The sequence below is a fragment of the Strix aluco genome, chromosome 1 (genome assembly GCF_031877795.1).
Source record: "Strix aluco isolate bStrAlu1 chromosome 1, bStrAlu1.hap1, whole genome shotgun sequence".
NCBI lineage: Eukaryota > Metazoa > Chordata > Aves > Strigiformes > Strigidae > Strix > Strix aluco.
The window spans coordinates 124,450,358-124,465,809 of NC_133931.1; the positions used below are offsets into that span (position 1 = coordinate 124,450,358).

General features: G+C 37.9%; 1 protein-coding gene across 5 annotated transcripts in view; it reads left to right on the forward strand.

Annotated features, from left to right (window-relative positions):
- Positions 1-15,452, forward strand: part of NEBL (nebulette) — a 270,025-nt gene that overhangs the window by 116,018 nt on the left and 138,555 nt on the right. For 2 of the 5 annotated variants that reach the window (XM_074834325.1, XM_074834332.1), the window contains exon 4: positions 7,001-7,108. In XM_074834325.1, the coding sequence (XP_074690426.1) occupies positions 7,001-7,108 (108 nt within the window). Of the gene's footprint in view, positions 1-7,000; positions 7,109-11,927; positions 12,078-15,452 lie in introns of those variants that run through there. The other 3 variants (XM_074834269.1, XM_074834279.1, XM_074834260.1) reach the window with 2 other exon arrangements.

Sequence of the window (15,452 nt, forward strand, 5' to 3'; positions counted from 1 at the left end):
TATGGTAAAGGCAGATGTATTTTTGTTGTGGCTGAGTAAGAAATCCTTCACCTCCTCAGACTTCTGTTCCTCAGAGCTAGACTAGTTCAAACACAGAATATAAGTGATAGGGAGTGCAGGAAGATCTGACAGTATTTCTCTGACATGAAGGTTGCAACTTCATCTCTTGTCAGCTGCAGTTCTGCACGGAATTTGTTTACTGCTTCTAAAATGTTGATGTAAAGTTTGTTTCACAAATGGAATGGATGATGACTGCTGGTGGAAGTGGGGGAAAACCAGCTTGATCTGCCACTGGTTTGTTCTTTATGTAGCCTTCTCTGTGTGTGCAGACTTTGGAGAACATTAGTGCTATATTTTAATGGAAAAGGGTGTGATTGACTTCCACGTTGCTCAATAGCAAAACAAGGTGCAAGGCACTTGAGCAGCATACTTAGTGGCATAAAAATAATTTCATGGGCAGAGGTACCTAAGTAGTTTCAGTGGAAATAACTTTTGATGGAGTGGAGCCCAGGTGACTTGTTTGGATGTAAGCCTGTTGGAACAGTCTCAGATAACCCACTCTTCAATTGTAATTTTACTTGGATTCCAGCTAGTTTTCACATGCTGTTGTGATACATCCAAACTGAGGACTCCATCTTTTTCTCATTCTGAAATTGTTGATCTCTCACTGCCTCCAATTTCCTGTCTCTGCACATCCCCGAGTCTGGAATGCTTTTGCCTGTGTTTTTGCTGTGAGCCACTCTCACCATCCTTAGTATAAAGAGACCACATTATAGAGACATTATCTTCAGAGTTACTATTTATACATTTTAATTTTCACCCATCCAACTTTTTAACTGTTCTGATGTGGATTCCAAGATTTTCGTTGGTTAGAAGTAGTTCCCTGGCAAAACTGTGGAGGTCCTCAGGGAATTACAGTGCAGAGATTTGCAGATGGTTGGAGACTTGCTCAGGCGTACTTTACAGGATAGCAGACTCACCCAATGTTTTGTGTAGAAAGACAGTATATTTAGTGTTAGTGATGGCACTTGAACCTTTTTACTATATATAGTTGCAAATGTTTTTCATAGTGATGGAGTGCTGGCCTTTTCAGAGTTAAAACATGTTTGAATGAGAAACTTTCTTCTCTTGGAAAGTTTCAACTATTATGATGAATGCTTCAGAGCCATGAATTGTGAAAATAACTTTTTTACTATATTAAAAGGAAAAATTTCTGTAATATGACTGTGTGCATTCTAAAGACTGTTTGGAAAAATTGCAAAATGCAGTCAAAGGGGATTTTTGCTTTGTTTTATTTTTATTTTTTATTTTCTTTTAACAGAGATTCCTTTAGCTGACTAAGAACAGTAAAACTAAGGGGATGCAATCTTTAACCTTGCAGTCCCTTGTTCCAGCAAAGCTCATTCGTCAGTGGCCTTTTAGGAGTCCATAGCTCCTTGACTTCCCTAAGGAATGCCCAACCTATAGCTTCCAGTTCATATAAAAATCCAGAGCACAGTTTAGTCTGCCCTGTGGGCCATTCCCAGTTCCTGCATTCCAGATGCGTGTTTAGATTTACCATGGAAAATAGTTCTAAGTGACAGTGAGAGGGCCATGTTTTATTGCCATTAGGAAGAGCAACGCTTGGGCAGATTGCATACCAACTGTTGTTGAGTCTTAGATGGGACTTAAATGTACCTCTAATATGAGCAGGGGATGAATGGGATTTCGAGCTATGGGCAGTGTTAGACTATGCCATGAAGACTGAAACCTAGCTTTGTCAGATAGGATAATGTTAGGGATCCTTCATAGGAGGAATTAGTCAACTGAAAGGAAGTCTTACTGAGTTTAGTCTGGAGTTGTTCTTTATGTTTGGCTTACCTCTAAACATTTTTTTTTTAGTCATGTTCATAAAAACCTAATTTACAGAGTAAATTCTTTCTCTGTCTTGCCATTAAGTTTGTAAGAAGCAAGATAAACCAAGGCAAAATCAACAGACGTAGGTGTTCTATGGAAGCAGCAGATCCAAACAAAAGCATCTTTGCCAAGATGTGCCTCTAGGACCTGTGCTGTGGAAGAGGGTTTATTGCCAGTCTGTGAAAACCAGTGTTTTAGCAGATGGTGACCTTTGGGAAGTAGTTGTGTGTGCTGGGCACAGAAGGAACAGATGGCCCAGGGCAAACCTCAAACACAACATACTGAAACAGATTCATAGATACTCAGGGTGTGGTAAAGACTGTAGGTCTATGAACATTCCTCTTGGGGCAAATGTGATGTGAGAGGTCCCATCCTCTCATTCTACCCTGCTTACTCCTTCCTTGCTGGACATCAGGCATGATCATGCCACAGTCTGTGGGGCTGTGCAGTGGATCAGAGTAAGGAAAGGGGATATTTTGGAAAGAGATTATTGGCGTAGCTACCAGTCTGTACAGGGAAGTGGAGAAGGGACTGTACAGGAAACCAGCTTTGACATTGCCTTAGCTTTTGGGGATTTAATATTTGCTTTGTAGTGGCTGAGTAGCTTTTTGAGGCAGAGGTGGAGTGAAGAGTGTTTCTGAGGTTGACATTATTCACAGTTCTCAAGTGATCATAAGAGTGTGAGGATCCACCATGTTGAATGCTTGCTCTGCTTTATTTTGTTTGGTGTTTTTGGACTCCTGTGTTGTTTGTACAACTGATATGTGCTTCTGCTATTGCAAATGAGTCTGGACTAAGGGCAGGTGCCAAAAACCCCAAGAGAATAATCAATCTTTTAGGCTTCATTTATATTTTCAGTGTATTTTTCCCAGGAAAAATTAATCTTGTTTTGCTAATAGGTGGCTTTGCTGCCAAGTACCAAGTATACCTGCAAAAAAAATGAGCAGCATTTTCTCCAGCATAAGATTTTATGTACAGACTAAGATGGATTCTGTCATTGACTGCTTCATGCTGACCTCATGAATGGGTTTACACAATCCTGTCTTTGCGCCTCTCAAAGATATCTTGCTAATGTCATGAATCTGAGAAGTTTGATTTGTTAAAGATCTGCTGGATCACTTAGTCCTTTCACTGTGGGTCTGTGCAGAATTACTTCTTATGAAGTATTTTCACTTAAAACTTTTTCATTTATGGTGATTTATTACTGTTTTATTTTTAATGTTTATGCCACACATTGTTTCTCAACGGATCAATTTTTCAGGGCAGTCACCACTGAGGGTGCTCTGCATTTGTGAGACCGCACTGAATTTTGGAGCCAAGAGGGAGGCATTATGAACAACTGGCTGGGATTTTGGTGATGAGTTGCTAAAAAGCATCTTTGTAGGAAATGACTGCATTTATGATTCAATCATTAGGGGTTATAGACATTTCCACTTCAAAACTAAATTTCAAGGTTCCAGTTTGTCACGAGTTGACCTTGGCTGGTTTCCAGGTGCCCACCAAGCTGCTCTCTCACTCCCCCTCCTCAGCAGGACAGAGGGAGAAAATACGATAAAAAAACCCTCGTGGGTCAAGTTTAATGGGAAAAAAGCAAAGGCAGCACATGGAAGCAAAGAGAAAAAAAGAAGATTTATTCTCTGCTTCCCATCAGCAGGAGATGTCCAGCCACTTCCTGGGAAGTAGGGCCTCAGTACGCATAGCGGTTGCTTCAAAAGACAAATATGTTAATAATGAATGGCCCCCTCCCTGTTAGCTTTTGTTGCTGAGTAGGGTGTTTTATGATACAGAATATCCCTTTGGCCAGTTTGGGTCAGCTGTCCTGGCTGTGTGACCTCCTAACCTCTCACCCATGCCCAGCCTACTGACCTTTGGGTGGGGTTGGGGAGACATCCTTGATGCTGTGCAAGCAGTGTTCAGCAGCAGCCAAAACACTGGTGAGTTATCAAGACTGTTGTAGCTACAAAGCACAGCACTATATGGGCTGCTATGAGGAAAGTTAACTCCATCCCAGCCAGACCCAGTATGCAGTTAAGTCATTCATTATAGTGATATTTACAGTTCCTATACAGAATATTTTTTTTCTACTATAAACTGGTTTGAAGCAATTAAATTGAATTTTAATGCCAGATTTTGTAGTAACTAAAATTTTTCTGGGTAAGAAAAACTTGAATTTTTAAATTATCTAAAATTGGAGGTCTGTCAGCCGTTGTTTTCTCCCATCTTCATTCATATGCATTCTTGATACTGAATAAGATTTTTTTTGGATCCAAGTTCTGAATGACTGATGGCATCATTATTACTTGACATTTTCTGGAAACTGAGGGCTTTTGTTCTTTTGAACTTACAGTAACTAGTGGTTTTAGTGGGCCACATTTCACTGAGCTGTAGTCTTCATGAAACATTACATTTCTTTGTGATTTTTATAACTGAAAACTACTTTTTGAAGTTAGCAAAATCCAATAATGCATATATTAACTCATACTAACTATGCATATATTAACTCATATTAATTAATATTTGAAATAATTATTTTATGGTTTCAGAGTAGTTGTTCTGAAGGATTTAGTTAACCTTACTCCTGTGAAGTGATCTATTAATAGAGAGTAGGAACCCTTTTTATCTGACTGAAAGATTAAAATAATGCAAAGTTAAAACTATGTAGTTCCCTCCTTCTCTTCTTCTTCTGTTCCTTAGTAAGATGAATAAAGGTCATTTGAAGTTAATGGCTGGTACATTTTGAACTAATAACAGGAAATGCTCATTCTAACAATAGGTAATCTCTTTTACAGGCAGGGCTGAGCCCATTTCTTATTATGTGTTCACTTGCTCATGATTCTGGTAAACTTTAAGCAGTAAGGCTGAACATTTCCATGTCAGCTGTCTGCCTCAGGCCAAATTTGGAATCTTTATGCAAAATACTCAGCTGTTTCCAAGGCTGAGACTAGGACAAACTTTTATTCCCTTATTTGAAATTCTTGATGCTTTTTTTTTGTTGTTGTTGAACAGCTCTCTTAACATTCAATGCTGAGGAGTTGAAGCTTGCTGAGATGGAAGAAAGTCTTTTGTGTTAGCACGTGTCCTTAGCCATGGAAGTCTGTCCAAATTTGGTAAAGTTTTGTACAACTTCAAATAAAGAAAGTTCACATATAAGACTTCTTCGCTCCAGACAGTCCTGGAATATTATGCCCACCCAGTGTGTTCAAGGAAGCCTCTGGGAGTCAGTGGGAAGATGGAGAGCCATTTGGTAGAAGTAGAGGGAGATAATAGGCAATGGAAAACGCATATTTGAAGTGCCGTGAATAAAGGGATTTAGCAAGAAGCCATCGAGAGATGGACCAGACTAGTTTAGAAGCTCAGAGGGAGACAAAGTGATACCTGATAATGGTGGTCAAATGGAAGGAAAGGTGCAGAGGGGTTGAATGTGGGGGAGATGAACAGAAAGGCATGGGCCACCAGCTCATGCTTTCTTCAAAAGCCTGAGAGGGAGCGCTGTTTCCTTAGTCTTGGGGTGAAGTAAAAATAATACACTTGTGTGAAGTCTACAGTCATTTGTGTATGAATTGCAGCTAGCTCTAAAGGTAGAACACAGGAAAAACGGTGGTTTGTTGCAGTGGTCATTTACTGCAGCATCTCAAGGATTTGTGTAACGGGCCTATGTGTGAACTATATACAGCAATAACTATATACGCTAAAACTGCATTTAAAGAAAAAGCAAATCTATGAATGTGCACATTGAGGATTAGGACGGGCAGGACAAACTGTATTCTGTAGCCTTGTGGAGCTTTACTTTTGTGATCTAGGGCTATTTTTTCCTGTGTATCACCATCATAACATTAAGTGCTTGCTGGTGAAATAAGACTAAGCCAACCTTAAACTAAAAGTTTGATGCATAAACTGGATGTTTTCTGGTTATCAGTTGTGTAAAGGAGAATACTGCTTTTTGTACTACTGCTCCCCCACGTGTTGCAAAATCTGGATGTGTGTAGTGAATAAAGCAGGGGACATAGGAAGTAAAAGGAAGTTGTTATGGATAAGGTAGCTGAATCCATCTGTCCCATGGGTCCCAACTCTGTTGTTGGTACAGAGTTTTGTCTGTTGCTCAACAGTGACTTAAGATTTTGCAGATTTCAACTTGTTTCTTTATGTTGAAACTGAGATCCCCAAGACTGATTTGCAGAAGTACTGGGTATTTGTACAAGTAACTTAAGTGCATAATTTGAACGTATTCAAGTGTTGGGGATATGAGGGTGAACACCCCAAAACCCCTGTATGTTTTTGGAGATTAAGGTTTTTTCACCTCAGTTTGCAGGTTGCCCTAGAAACACGGATAACGCCATTCCTATTTCCAGGGTGCATTATGAAGATTAATGACTGTGATGAGAACTATAAAAAGGCCCTGAGTAAACCAATATCTCTGCTTTGATGGTAGGATTTGAATAGTCTGGTCCAAAACCAGATACAACCATGTATGAAACCATCTCTGCTGTGTATAGAATAAAGCAGGGGGCTTTGTCAAAGGGTAATATTGAGTACCTGACAATGTCCTAATAGGTGTGTGCAAGAGGGACAAATTAAGCTTGTACAGGCAGCTATTTCCTAATTTATGAATGTTTGACTTTGCAATCTTCTAAATACTCTTCTCATGCAGCATTTTTTAGCATGTAATTTATGTTTCAACTAGGCAAAAGACTGGTAGAGTCATCATGAAGAGAGGCTGAAATGTGAAGCTGTGTTTTAGAAGACCTCCAGATTTAGTTATAGCTATTTTTTGTGTGAAAATAAGTGCTTACTTGATGCTGTGTTGGCATCTGTAGTTCTGTGGTTAGTGCTCTGAGAAAGAAGTGACCACGGAGAGCAATCCTTCCACAGTTGCAGTACTCGTGGAGGTGAGCCCATGGCACCGTTGGAGGAGGCAGTTGCTTGGGTGCTGGGGAATTTTGTCCAGTTGCTGCCTATCTCTGTTCGTGGATGAAGGCAGGCTTCTCCTTTCAGGGCTGAAAACCTTTCACAAGTGCTTTATTTACAGTAAAAAAGAATTGCTACATTGCTAGGGGCACCTTGTGGAAACTGAAAACAACCCTGTTCTGTATTTTCTATTCTGTAGGTAAAATACAAAAGAGACTTTGAAGAAAGCAAAGGAAGAGGGTTCAGTATTGTGACCGATACGCCCGAGTTACAAAGACTGAAAAGGACTCAGGAACAAATCAGTAATGTATGTGACTGCCACCTAAAGTGATTGTAGATGGAGAAATAGTGTGTCTAAGAAAAGGCGTGCTTGTTGGTGTTTCTGATGAAGTCTGTGAGAGTGAAGAATCTGATTTTGTTGACCGATTTGTGTATGTCAGATTTTGAAGTGTGTGTAACTTTATACCATGGACTTGTACAGCACATTGGCAATGTGTGTTCACCTCTCCAGCTTTCAGCAAGTATGCTCAAAGTATTTTCTATACTAAAATGATTTGACATTTTTGCTTTTTTAATAGATTTTCCAACAAGTAAGAATACTTCTGTAATTTTTTTACTTACATGTTAACTATATATAAACTATAAAGTTCTGGGTTTTTTTTAGCAGGGGCTGTCAAAATTAGCATGGAGATGGAGTTTTCTAGATGCAGATAAAATTTTGATACTTTAAAGAAAATACATGCAAGACAATGTTCAGCAATATGAGAAAGGAATGGCAAATAGCAAAACTTAACCATGTGTTTCATTAACTTAGAATGCAGAATGTTTTCAGGAGTAGGATTTTTAAAAATGGGGCTTTCCTGACGTGTTTTCACTAGGGAAGTTATTTATTTATATTGTATTCCCTTGTAGCATGTTTAACTCACTGCATGGTGGAATATTTGGGGGTATGTAGTGCAAGCTATTGTATGTGTGAAATAGGTAAGAACTAGAGGGAGCTAGAAATGATACAGAATCAATACCATTAGCTTTTCCTGGCTTCCTTCTTGATTGTCCTTCTGCTGCAAGAATTTGTCTCCATAGATTATTTTGTGAAATATTTTTTTGAATCATTTCTTGTAGTAGTAAAATAACAGCATGGCATCAGAGGCACCCAGTGTAAGTACAATGAGAAGAAAACAATGGAGTTTATTTATTTGAAAGAAAAACGTTTTTTCACGTTGGGATGTTATCGGAAAGAAAAGAGTCACTGGAAAATACTAGTTTATCACAGCAATGGAGATGTACCATTCTTGCTGAAGCATTCAGTAGTTAAGATTTTGATGTTCAGAACTGGTTTTTGAGGTGTAAAATTTGAGCTCATTTCCTGGAGCCTTGGCCAGTGGGGAGGACAGTTAATTTGAGCCATGCAAATGCTCCTATGCATAGATAATATGAGGACAAAAGCTCATATGTTATGTTAATGCTGGGGCTAACTGAAATTTCTGGTTTGTGAGAGAGAAGGGTGTATTCTTCAGAGTGGCAAAAAGCATGGCCATTAAAACTTCCATTTGGCATCTGGGAAACTTCAGCAATTCCCTGGTTTTAATCAGCTGTATTTTTTATTCAGACCAGGAACTTAAATTAGGTCCTCTCATGACCTACATAGCTTCCTTGAGCAAGAGTGATTCTTTTGTGTGTGGTAGTTCTGGAATGCATCAAGGAGATGAAACAAGCAATGCTCTGATGAATACTTAATCCCTTGCATGGGTCTGCTCTGGTAGGAGAGGTTGGGAGGAGTACCCTATAGCAGGGCTACAGTACTCAGTTTTGGCTATTGGCATGCCAAGAAATTTAATTGGATCTCCCAAGCCCAGTACTCTCAGCGTCAGAATACAGAGGTCACTTGCATACGATTTCTGTCTCTCTTGTTCAAAGCATATGGGATTTACTGTGGTGGGAAAGGGGGAAAATAAAACCAAATAGTTTTGTGAAATGGGAAAGAGTTTTCTTCCCATGTCTATTTATGAGTGGGACAAGGAAATTTTTCTTCTAGCAGAATACCTTGTTGCACAATTTATGATACTGTTTGGCTCCTGACCCAAAGGTATCTACCTGCCTTTTGAGACCCAGAAATATCTTTTCAAATGTGAAAAACGTTTTTCTGTTTTTTTCAGTTTTTTTTCTTGATGGTTGGATGTACTGTCCCTGTCTCTTCATTCCTAACCACCCAATCTTAACAATATAGATTTGTTCCATCCAGTCTTAACAATACAGAGTTGTTTTCTTTTCTTGATGTATGTAGCTGACAGAGATTCCAAGTCATGGACTCTATTAGAAATAATAAATCTTAAAGGGTAAAATGGAATTTTAAAAAGTGCACGATAAAAGAAGTTGCATCTCATTTCCACTTACACTAAAATAATAATTTGATTTATAACATTATGTTCTAGAAAGATAATTCCGCATAGGCCACAACTTGAATCTAATTAGAAAACACCTGTATTATAGAAATGCATTCCACATAGGGTAGTTTCTGTATTTATCAGATAAACAGTATACGTCATGGACTAAGGATCTAATTAAGGTTTCAAGACACTGAAAGGTAAGCACTTTAATAATTCTAAAATAATTTTACTTTTCATATATAGCACAATGGAAGAATACTAATATATATATTTAATTTTCAGTTTTGTTTTGATTTCACCTTGAAGTATTAGAAACTTCTCAAAGAGCCTATTTGAAACAAAATTGTAACAACTGCATTGAAGGGGTAAGTGAGCACAGTTAAGTGATGAAGATAAATAACAAAACAAAACTAATGACAGTAGATGTTATTTAGCAGAAATATTTGCAAAATATTGTCTTTCTGTCCTGATATTAAGTTTTGCAGCATACATGAATATTAGCACAGTGCTCTGACTTTTTAAAGAATCTCTTATGCTATCAATATAAACCTTGTGAGGAAAAAAGATAGTGGGGGAGTGGGAGGAGGGTGTGTTGACAGAGGGATTTAGATTTTGGTTGCTATTTTGCCACCAGCAATCCGGCCTCTGAAGACTTAGACCAAACTCCTGGAATTTATTTTGTGGCTTAATGGATGTATCAGGACCAGAATGGAGTTTCTTAGAAAGGAATTAAATTTACCCCAGTGTCTCATGTTTGTTAGCATTAAAAGCCTAATTCTGCAGATGTACAACATGCTCGTTAGAAAGAATCACAAAGTCTTTCTGGGACATTTAGGTTCAGCTGCCCCAACCTATGACTGTTATAGCTTCTTAGCACTGAGTTAGCTTGAAAGGTGTAAACCACACATACTAGCATGCTAGTCTAGATTGATGTAGGGAAGGCTGCGTAAACTAAGCAGCTTTTTTTACTGATTAGTTTGCAGGATTTTTAGCACCCTTTGCATGGCTGAGCAGGCATTTTAAAATTTAAAAAAAATTTACGAATTATTATGTGTGAAACTGATTATAAGTATTATAAAAGTTTATTAATATTTGTTCAATTATTCCAAATATAAAATTTCCATCACTTCTACTGCATATGCCACTGTTTCTTGACATTGAATATGTAGTTAATACCCACAAAATTTATACTGTTCACACAAATGTGTTAACTCTGTTAAAAGACCTTGGAGTGTTTTTTGTCCATCTTGAACTTTGACAGGATTTTCAATATGAATGCAAATATTCTCAAAGTGAAAAAAATACCACGTATTTTTATAAATGATTGTGCCAATAAGCTAACTGTAAACTGATTTCACAAGGAAAAAGTTAAGGTGGCAAAAGGAACAGAATAATTAAAGAAGATGGCAAAAGTCTGTTTATTGATCTATCATGACACGCGACTAAATGAAGAAGTGGGAACACAATCTAATAACATTTTCTTTGGGGAAATGGAACACTTTCAGCAGTTTGCAGCAATGAGCTGCAACTTACTGGCACTACACTTTTATGTCTAGATATGTGGTTTGAAGCATGTTTTATCCTATGTGCAATAAGTTGCTCTTTCTTAAATCTGTTCCTGGTAAATGTCTGCAAAGTATAAAGCAAAACAGGTGTCCGTACAAATTGATGGAGTGAGAAGCTTTCATTAAGATAAATGCCAGTGCTTGGATAGTGGAGGTTGCTGGCCTGGTTGTATGACTGGAAGAGGGTGCATGGGAGCTTTCACAGTGGTTGCCCTCATTACACTGAGAGCCTGTGTAAGCATTTCTGACTTCCATGTTCATGCTGTTGCAAACTTAAGTCATGTGGGAGCTAGAAGCAGTGCACATCTGTGCCCTTCTTCCCCTTGAGAGCTAGCAAAATGGAGTCATGCAGTTCATTTATATGTATGTGAGTCATTTTCCAGGAGGTTTGGATTGTGTATGAAATGAAAACTATACTTCAAGGTAAAAAAAGAAAATAAGAAAACAGATTGAATCTGGTTTACAAAGCACATTTCCAGGGTATTGTATTTGGGTGAAGACCTTAAGTTAGGAAGGACAGTAGAGTTAGTAAACAGAAGGTCACTGGATCACCCCTGGGGGATGGGGGTGTCTCCCCCTTATAGCAGGAGTTGAACTCATCACTGAAGTTGGTGAAGCCTGTATAGGATGCAGAGAAAGAGCATGACAATCTTGCAACATTCTCAAAAGCAGTATATGTGGATTTGAATGAGAAAGGCTACGTATTCATTGTCTTTCATGGAATATGGTGCACATTTCTTTTTAAGCGTCAAGGGTCCCATTCTACCTCCAGTTAAATTTATACAGTTTCAGGGGAAGCAGCAGAGGACAGGATTTCCCCCATAATTTGAAACAACTGAACACCTGTTTTCTGGAGGAAGACACTAATGATAAGGAGTTGGGTACTACCTCAGATGTGACATATAAATATGTGTTCATGTAGTAACTAAAGGAGGAAACAAATGACATTGCTACTGTACTTGTGCACATCTGCACATATGAAATTAGAAACTGTCCCTAAGAGACATTGAGCCATGGCTCTGTATTTGGAAACTGTTGGCACAGTTGTCCAACCTGTTTACTTGCTCAAACATAAAATGGTCTCTTAAATTGCCAAAACAGATTGTAGAGAAAATTGGCAGGAGAAGATGTTAACAACAAGGCCTGGAGCTCCATTTGTAGGATTCACAGCGTAAAGCCTGCAGATATTCATCTCTAAGGGCTTTTTTCCCTCCATTGAATTCAAGTGAAGAAGAGTAGCATGAAAGGAAGCAAGAAAAATTGACAGCAACATCAATGTCTACATTTCACAAAACCAACCATGGCACATCAACGAAGAGACTAGGTAAGCATGTTAAATCACATACAAAAAGAGTTTATATTGTTCTAGGCAGCTCTGGGATTTTTACTGCTTCTGAAGTGATTCTCACTTTATGTGGCTGTCTTTATATTCCTAAGCATGATTTTTTTGTTGTTGTTGTTTCGTTTGGAAAATAAGCATTTAATCATATATGACAACTGTGTCTACTAACACAGAGTAGCACTTGCTGACCATTGTATGAAGTGCTGCATGCCCACAGCAGGCATGGAAGTCTTGGTGCACCACAGTACCGACTCCCCTCTGCTCCGTTTGTTCCTCTGACAGTCTAACACGAACATAAAAAAACATTCATTATTTGGTATGCTGTAGGCTTAATTTAACAGAATTGCATTTCAAATATGCTGCATGTAACTCATGTGATTAAGCATCTGCCAGTTGTGTTCAATAGCATTTTTTTCTGGCTGGAACTAGGAGGTTGAATATGTCATTCCTATTGCTAATACAAGTATCTCTGCAAGAAGGTGGAGTTCCTATTGTGCTCCTGTGCAGTGTATGTACATCCATAGAGTCATGTCCAACCTTGTCCATTTTCTGGATTTATCTTCTAATATTGCTTTGTATAGGTACATACAAGTGGAAATTTTGAGAAAGCCCAGGTCCTCTGGCTTTCTAATAATTCTGTGTTGAAGTTTTCTGACTTACCATTTTGAGTAAGCAGAAATAATTCTGCCTTTAAATGTGGAGTCCTAATAAATGCTTTAGAAATTACTTAGAAAAAGAGTCACATTAATTTTCAGTGTATTTTTGCAGATTTTTATATAAGTTTCATATACTGTACAGCTTTCAGAAATTTGTAAAATGACTGAACACATGCTTAAGAAATGCTGAGTCTAAGGAAATGTAAGTAATATTTTAGCTAGAACTTGTGCTAAGTGAGCAACTGGAAACCTTTGAGAATGCATTTCAAACCTTGGTGTGTATTCTGCTTAAAAAAGAAGAATCTTTAATGACCATTGTCAAAGTATTATGCAAAGTTAGAAAAAGACAGTGTTAAATTAGCCCCTATGTTATGAATTCTTTATCTACACTTTCAGTAAAAAGTCTTAAATTATTTAAAGACATGCTGCTTTGTCCATTTCTTCCTACTTCGATCTCTGTGTAGAACAATGGTCACCAACCATTCAGCTTTGTAATTTTTTCTTTTATTTACTATTTATTTACTGTATGGTATGATATTCCACACACTATATAGTGTTGTAAAAACAACCTGTAACTTCTTTGTGGAGTTTTTCTCAAAGCTTCTTTCTTGCTTCTTTAACTGTATTAAATGAAATTGTTTTCAGAGTTGTCTAAGAAATGGGGAGGTATTAGAATCCCCTTTTATGTGATCCTTATTTACATGAAGAACTTGAGCACAGTGATTAAAGTATTCATGCTAATCCTGTAAGTGACACCTAGAGGAAACCATTATCTTCTATGTCAGCCTTCCATTAGAGGTAGAGGGAGGCATAACCTTTGCTGTGGAATTTTGCAGCTGTTTGTTGGGGAGGAAGAGATCACTGAGAATCCAGAGCAGTGTGTTTGTGATGCATCGGGGTGGTGCTGACTTCTTTTTCTGTCCCCATAGCTTTTTTGGATTCTCTTTGTTGGTCTCCCTTTCTTAATCCTTGTGCTATACATGACAATAGCTCCCAAGATGTGGGAAGAATCAGTATTTTTAGTCCCCAAAATACCAAGTTGGAGGATACTTTTGGAATGTCAGATACTCATTACAATTATTATGTATGAATCTGTCAGTACAGGTGGAATTGAATAATTTAGTTGACTTTAACTACTGGAAAATTTCTGCTTAGCAGGTGGACTTTCAATTTGCAGCAATGTACTGCAGTCATATTTCATGGGGGTAGTAAACCAGATATCCCTAACATGGTGATGTTCTTCACCTGATGAAGATCAGCTTCCTCATCCAGAGCGGGAAAAGCATTAGAGTCTATCAGTGACATTGTTATGAGACGACTACTTTTGTAACACAGGTGGAAGGATGCATAACTCTTCACTGGAAAGACCAGAAACATTTTACCATTGAGAAGCTGGAAAACAAACCCCTGCCCAAGAGAGGCAACTGCATTTGGAAAAACTGTTAGCATTAAAAGTAGAGATTTATAATGAGTGTTAGTGAGTTGTTTGAGCTATTATATCCCATGCTGCCCATAATAGCATTAGATGTGTAAATTCAGATAGGCATTTGATAAGTCCAGTGAAACACTAACCCCAAATCTATACTGAAGTTCTGGTAAGCTACTAATGCATGAGAGAAAAACTACATCAGCAAATGGTCTAAAATGGATGGGCTTGTCTGTCAGACACAAATCTATTTGGACTTGAATAGCATATGACCTTAGGACAGTTTCTGCTTGGGGAAGGCTGCCTTTTAACAACCCCACAGTGAGGATGGATAGGTGGCCTCAAAAGAACCCTCACAAATGTGAAGCTGAAACTGTTCTTGGAGATGTAGGGGGAAATATTTTAGGTTAAGTGAATCTCTGGTAGTCAAAGCAAGCAGATATGATGCCTACATAGCTGCCTCTTAAATGATCTTATTCCAGCTGCCTTTATTCTGTAGGCTTGGTTAGAAAAAACTCTTTTCTCTCTTTTTTTAGCAAATATGATGATATATTATTGTGGTTTATTATGTTTTTTCTGGGATTTCAGCAGTCTTTTTTGTAAGTTTATAGAAGAAATTGCTGTAACTATTGTTTATTTTCTTCTGTATCACTGCTTTCATATGAAATTAGTTGATTACAAAAGTTATAGAGCCTTTATGATGTTAAAATACATGTCAAAGTTTCAAAAAGTTTTCAGTGAAGTTCCACAGGGAATAGTATAGTCTTTCTGATTCTAATTTAAATAAATAAATTTGACAGGATGACTGTAACCTTGCTCACTATATTGACAAAATAAAATGAGTTGTGTGGTGGAAGTAAAACAAGCCATCCAGAAAAATCCCCGAAGGCATGGATTTACTGCATTGTGTAAGTGGGTCAACTCATGCATGAGAAATGAATGCTAATTGTAAACTGGTTGCAAAACTGTAGACTTTAAGTAGAATCAAATTAAGTGATAACCTAAATATTTCGATAGAGATGTCCTATCATGCTTCTCTTTAGAAAACAGCAACAAAGCTGAGCATTACAGAGAGGTAATTAAATCATGTATATGTGATACATTAGAACAGTGTCATTGAACTCCAAACTGAAAGGCATTGTATTCATTTATGTCACTGGCACTGGTAAATTTTAAGTTGAACCTGTATTTGGTTAAACCTGTGTTTGGGCTGATGGGCTGCTTTACATGAGATACACTTTAATTCAGTAAAGAATGCTCTATTTCTCAATGATC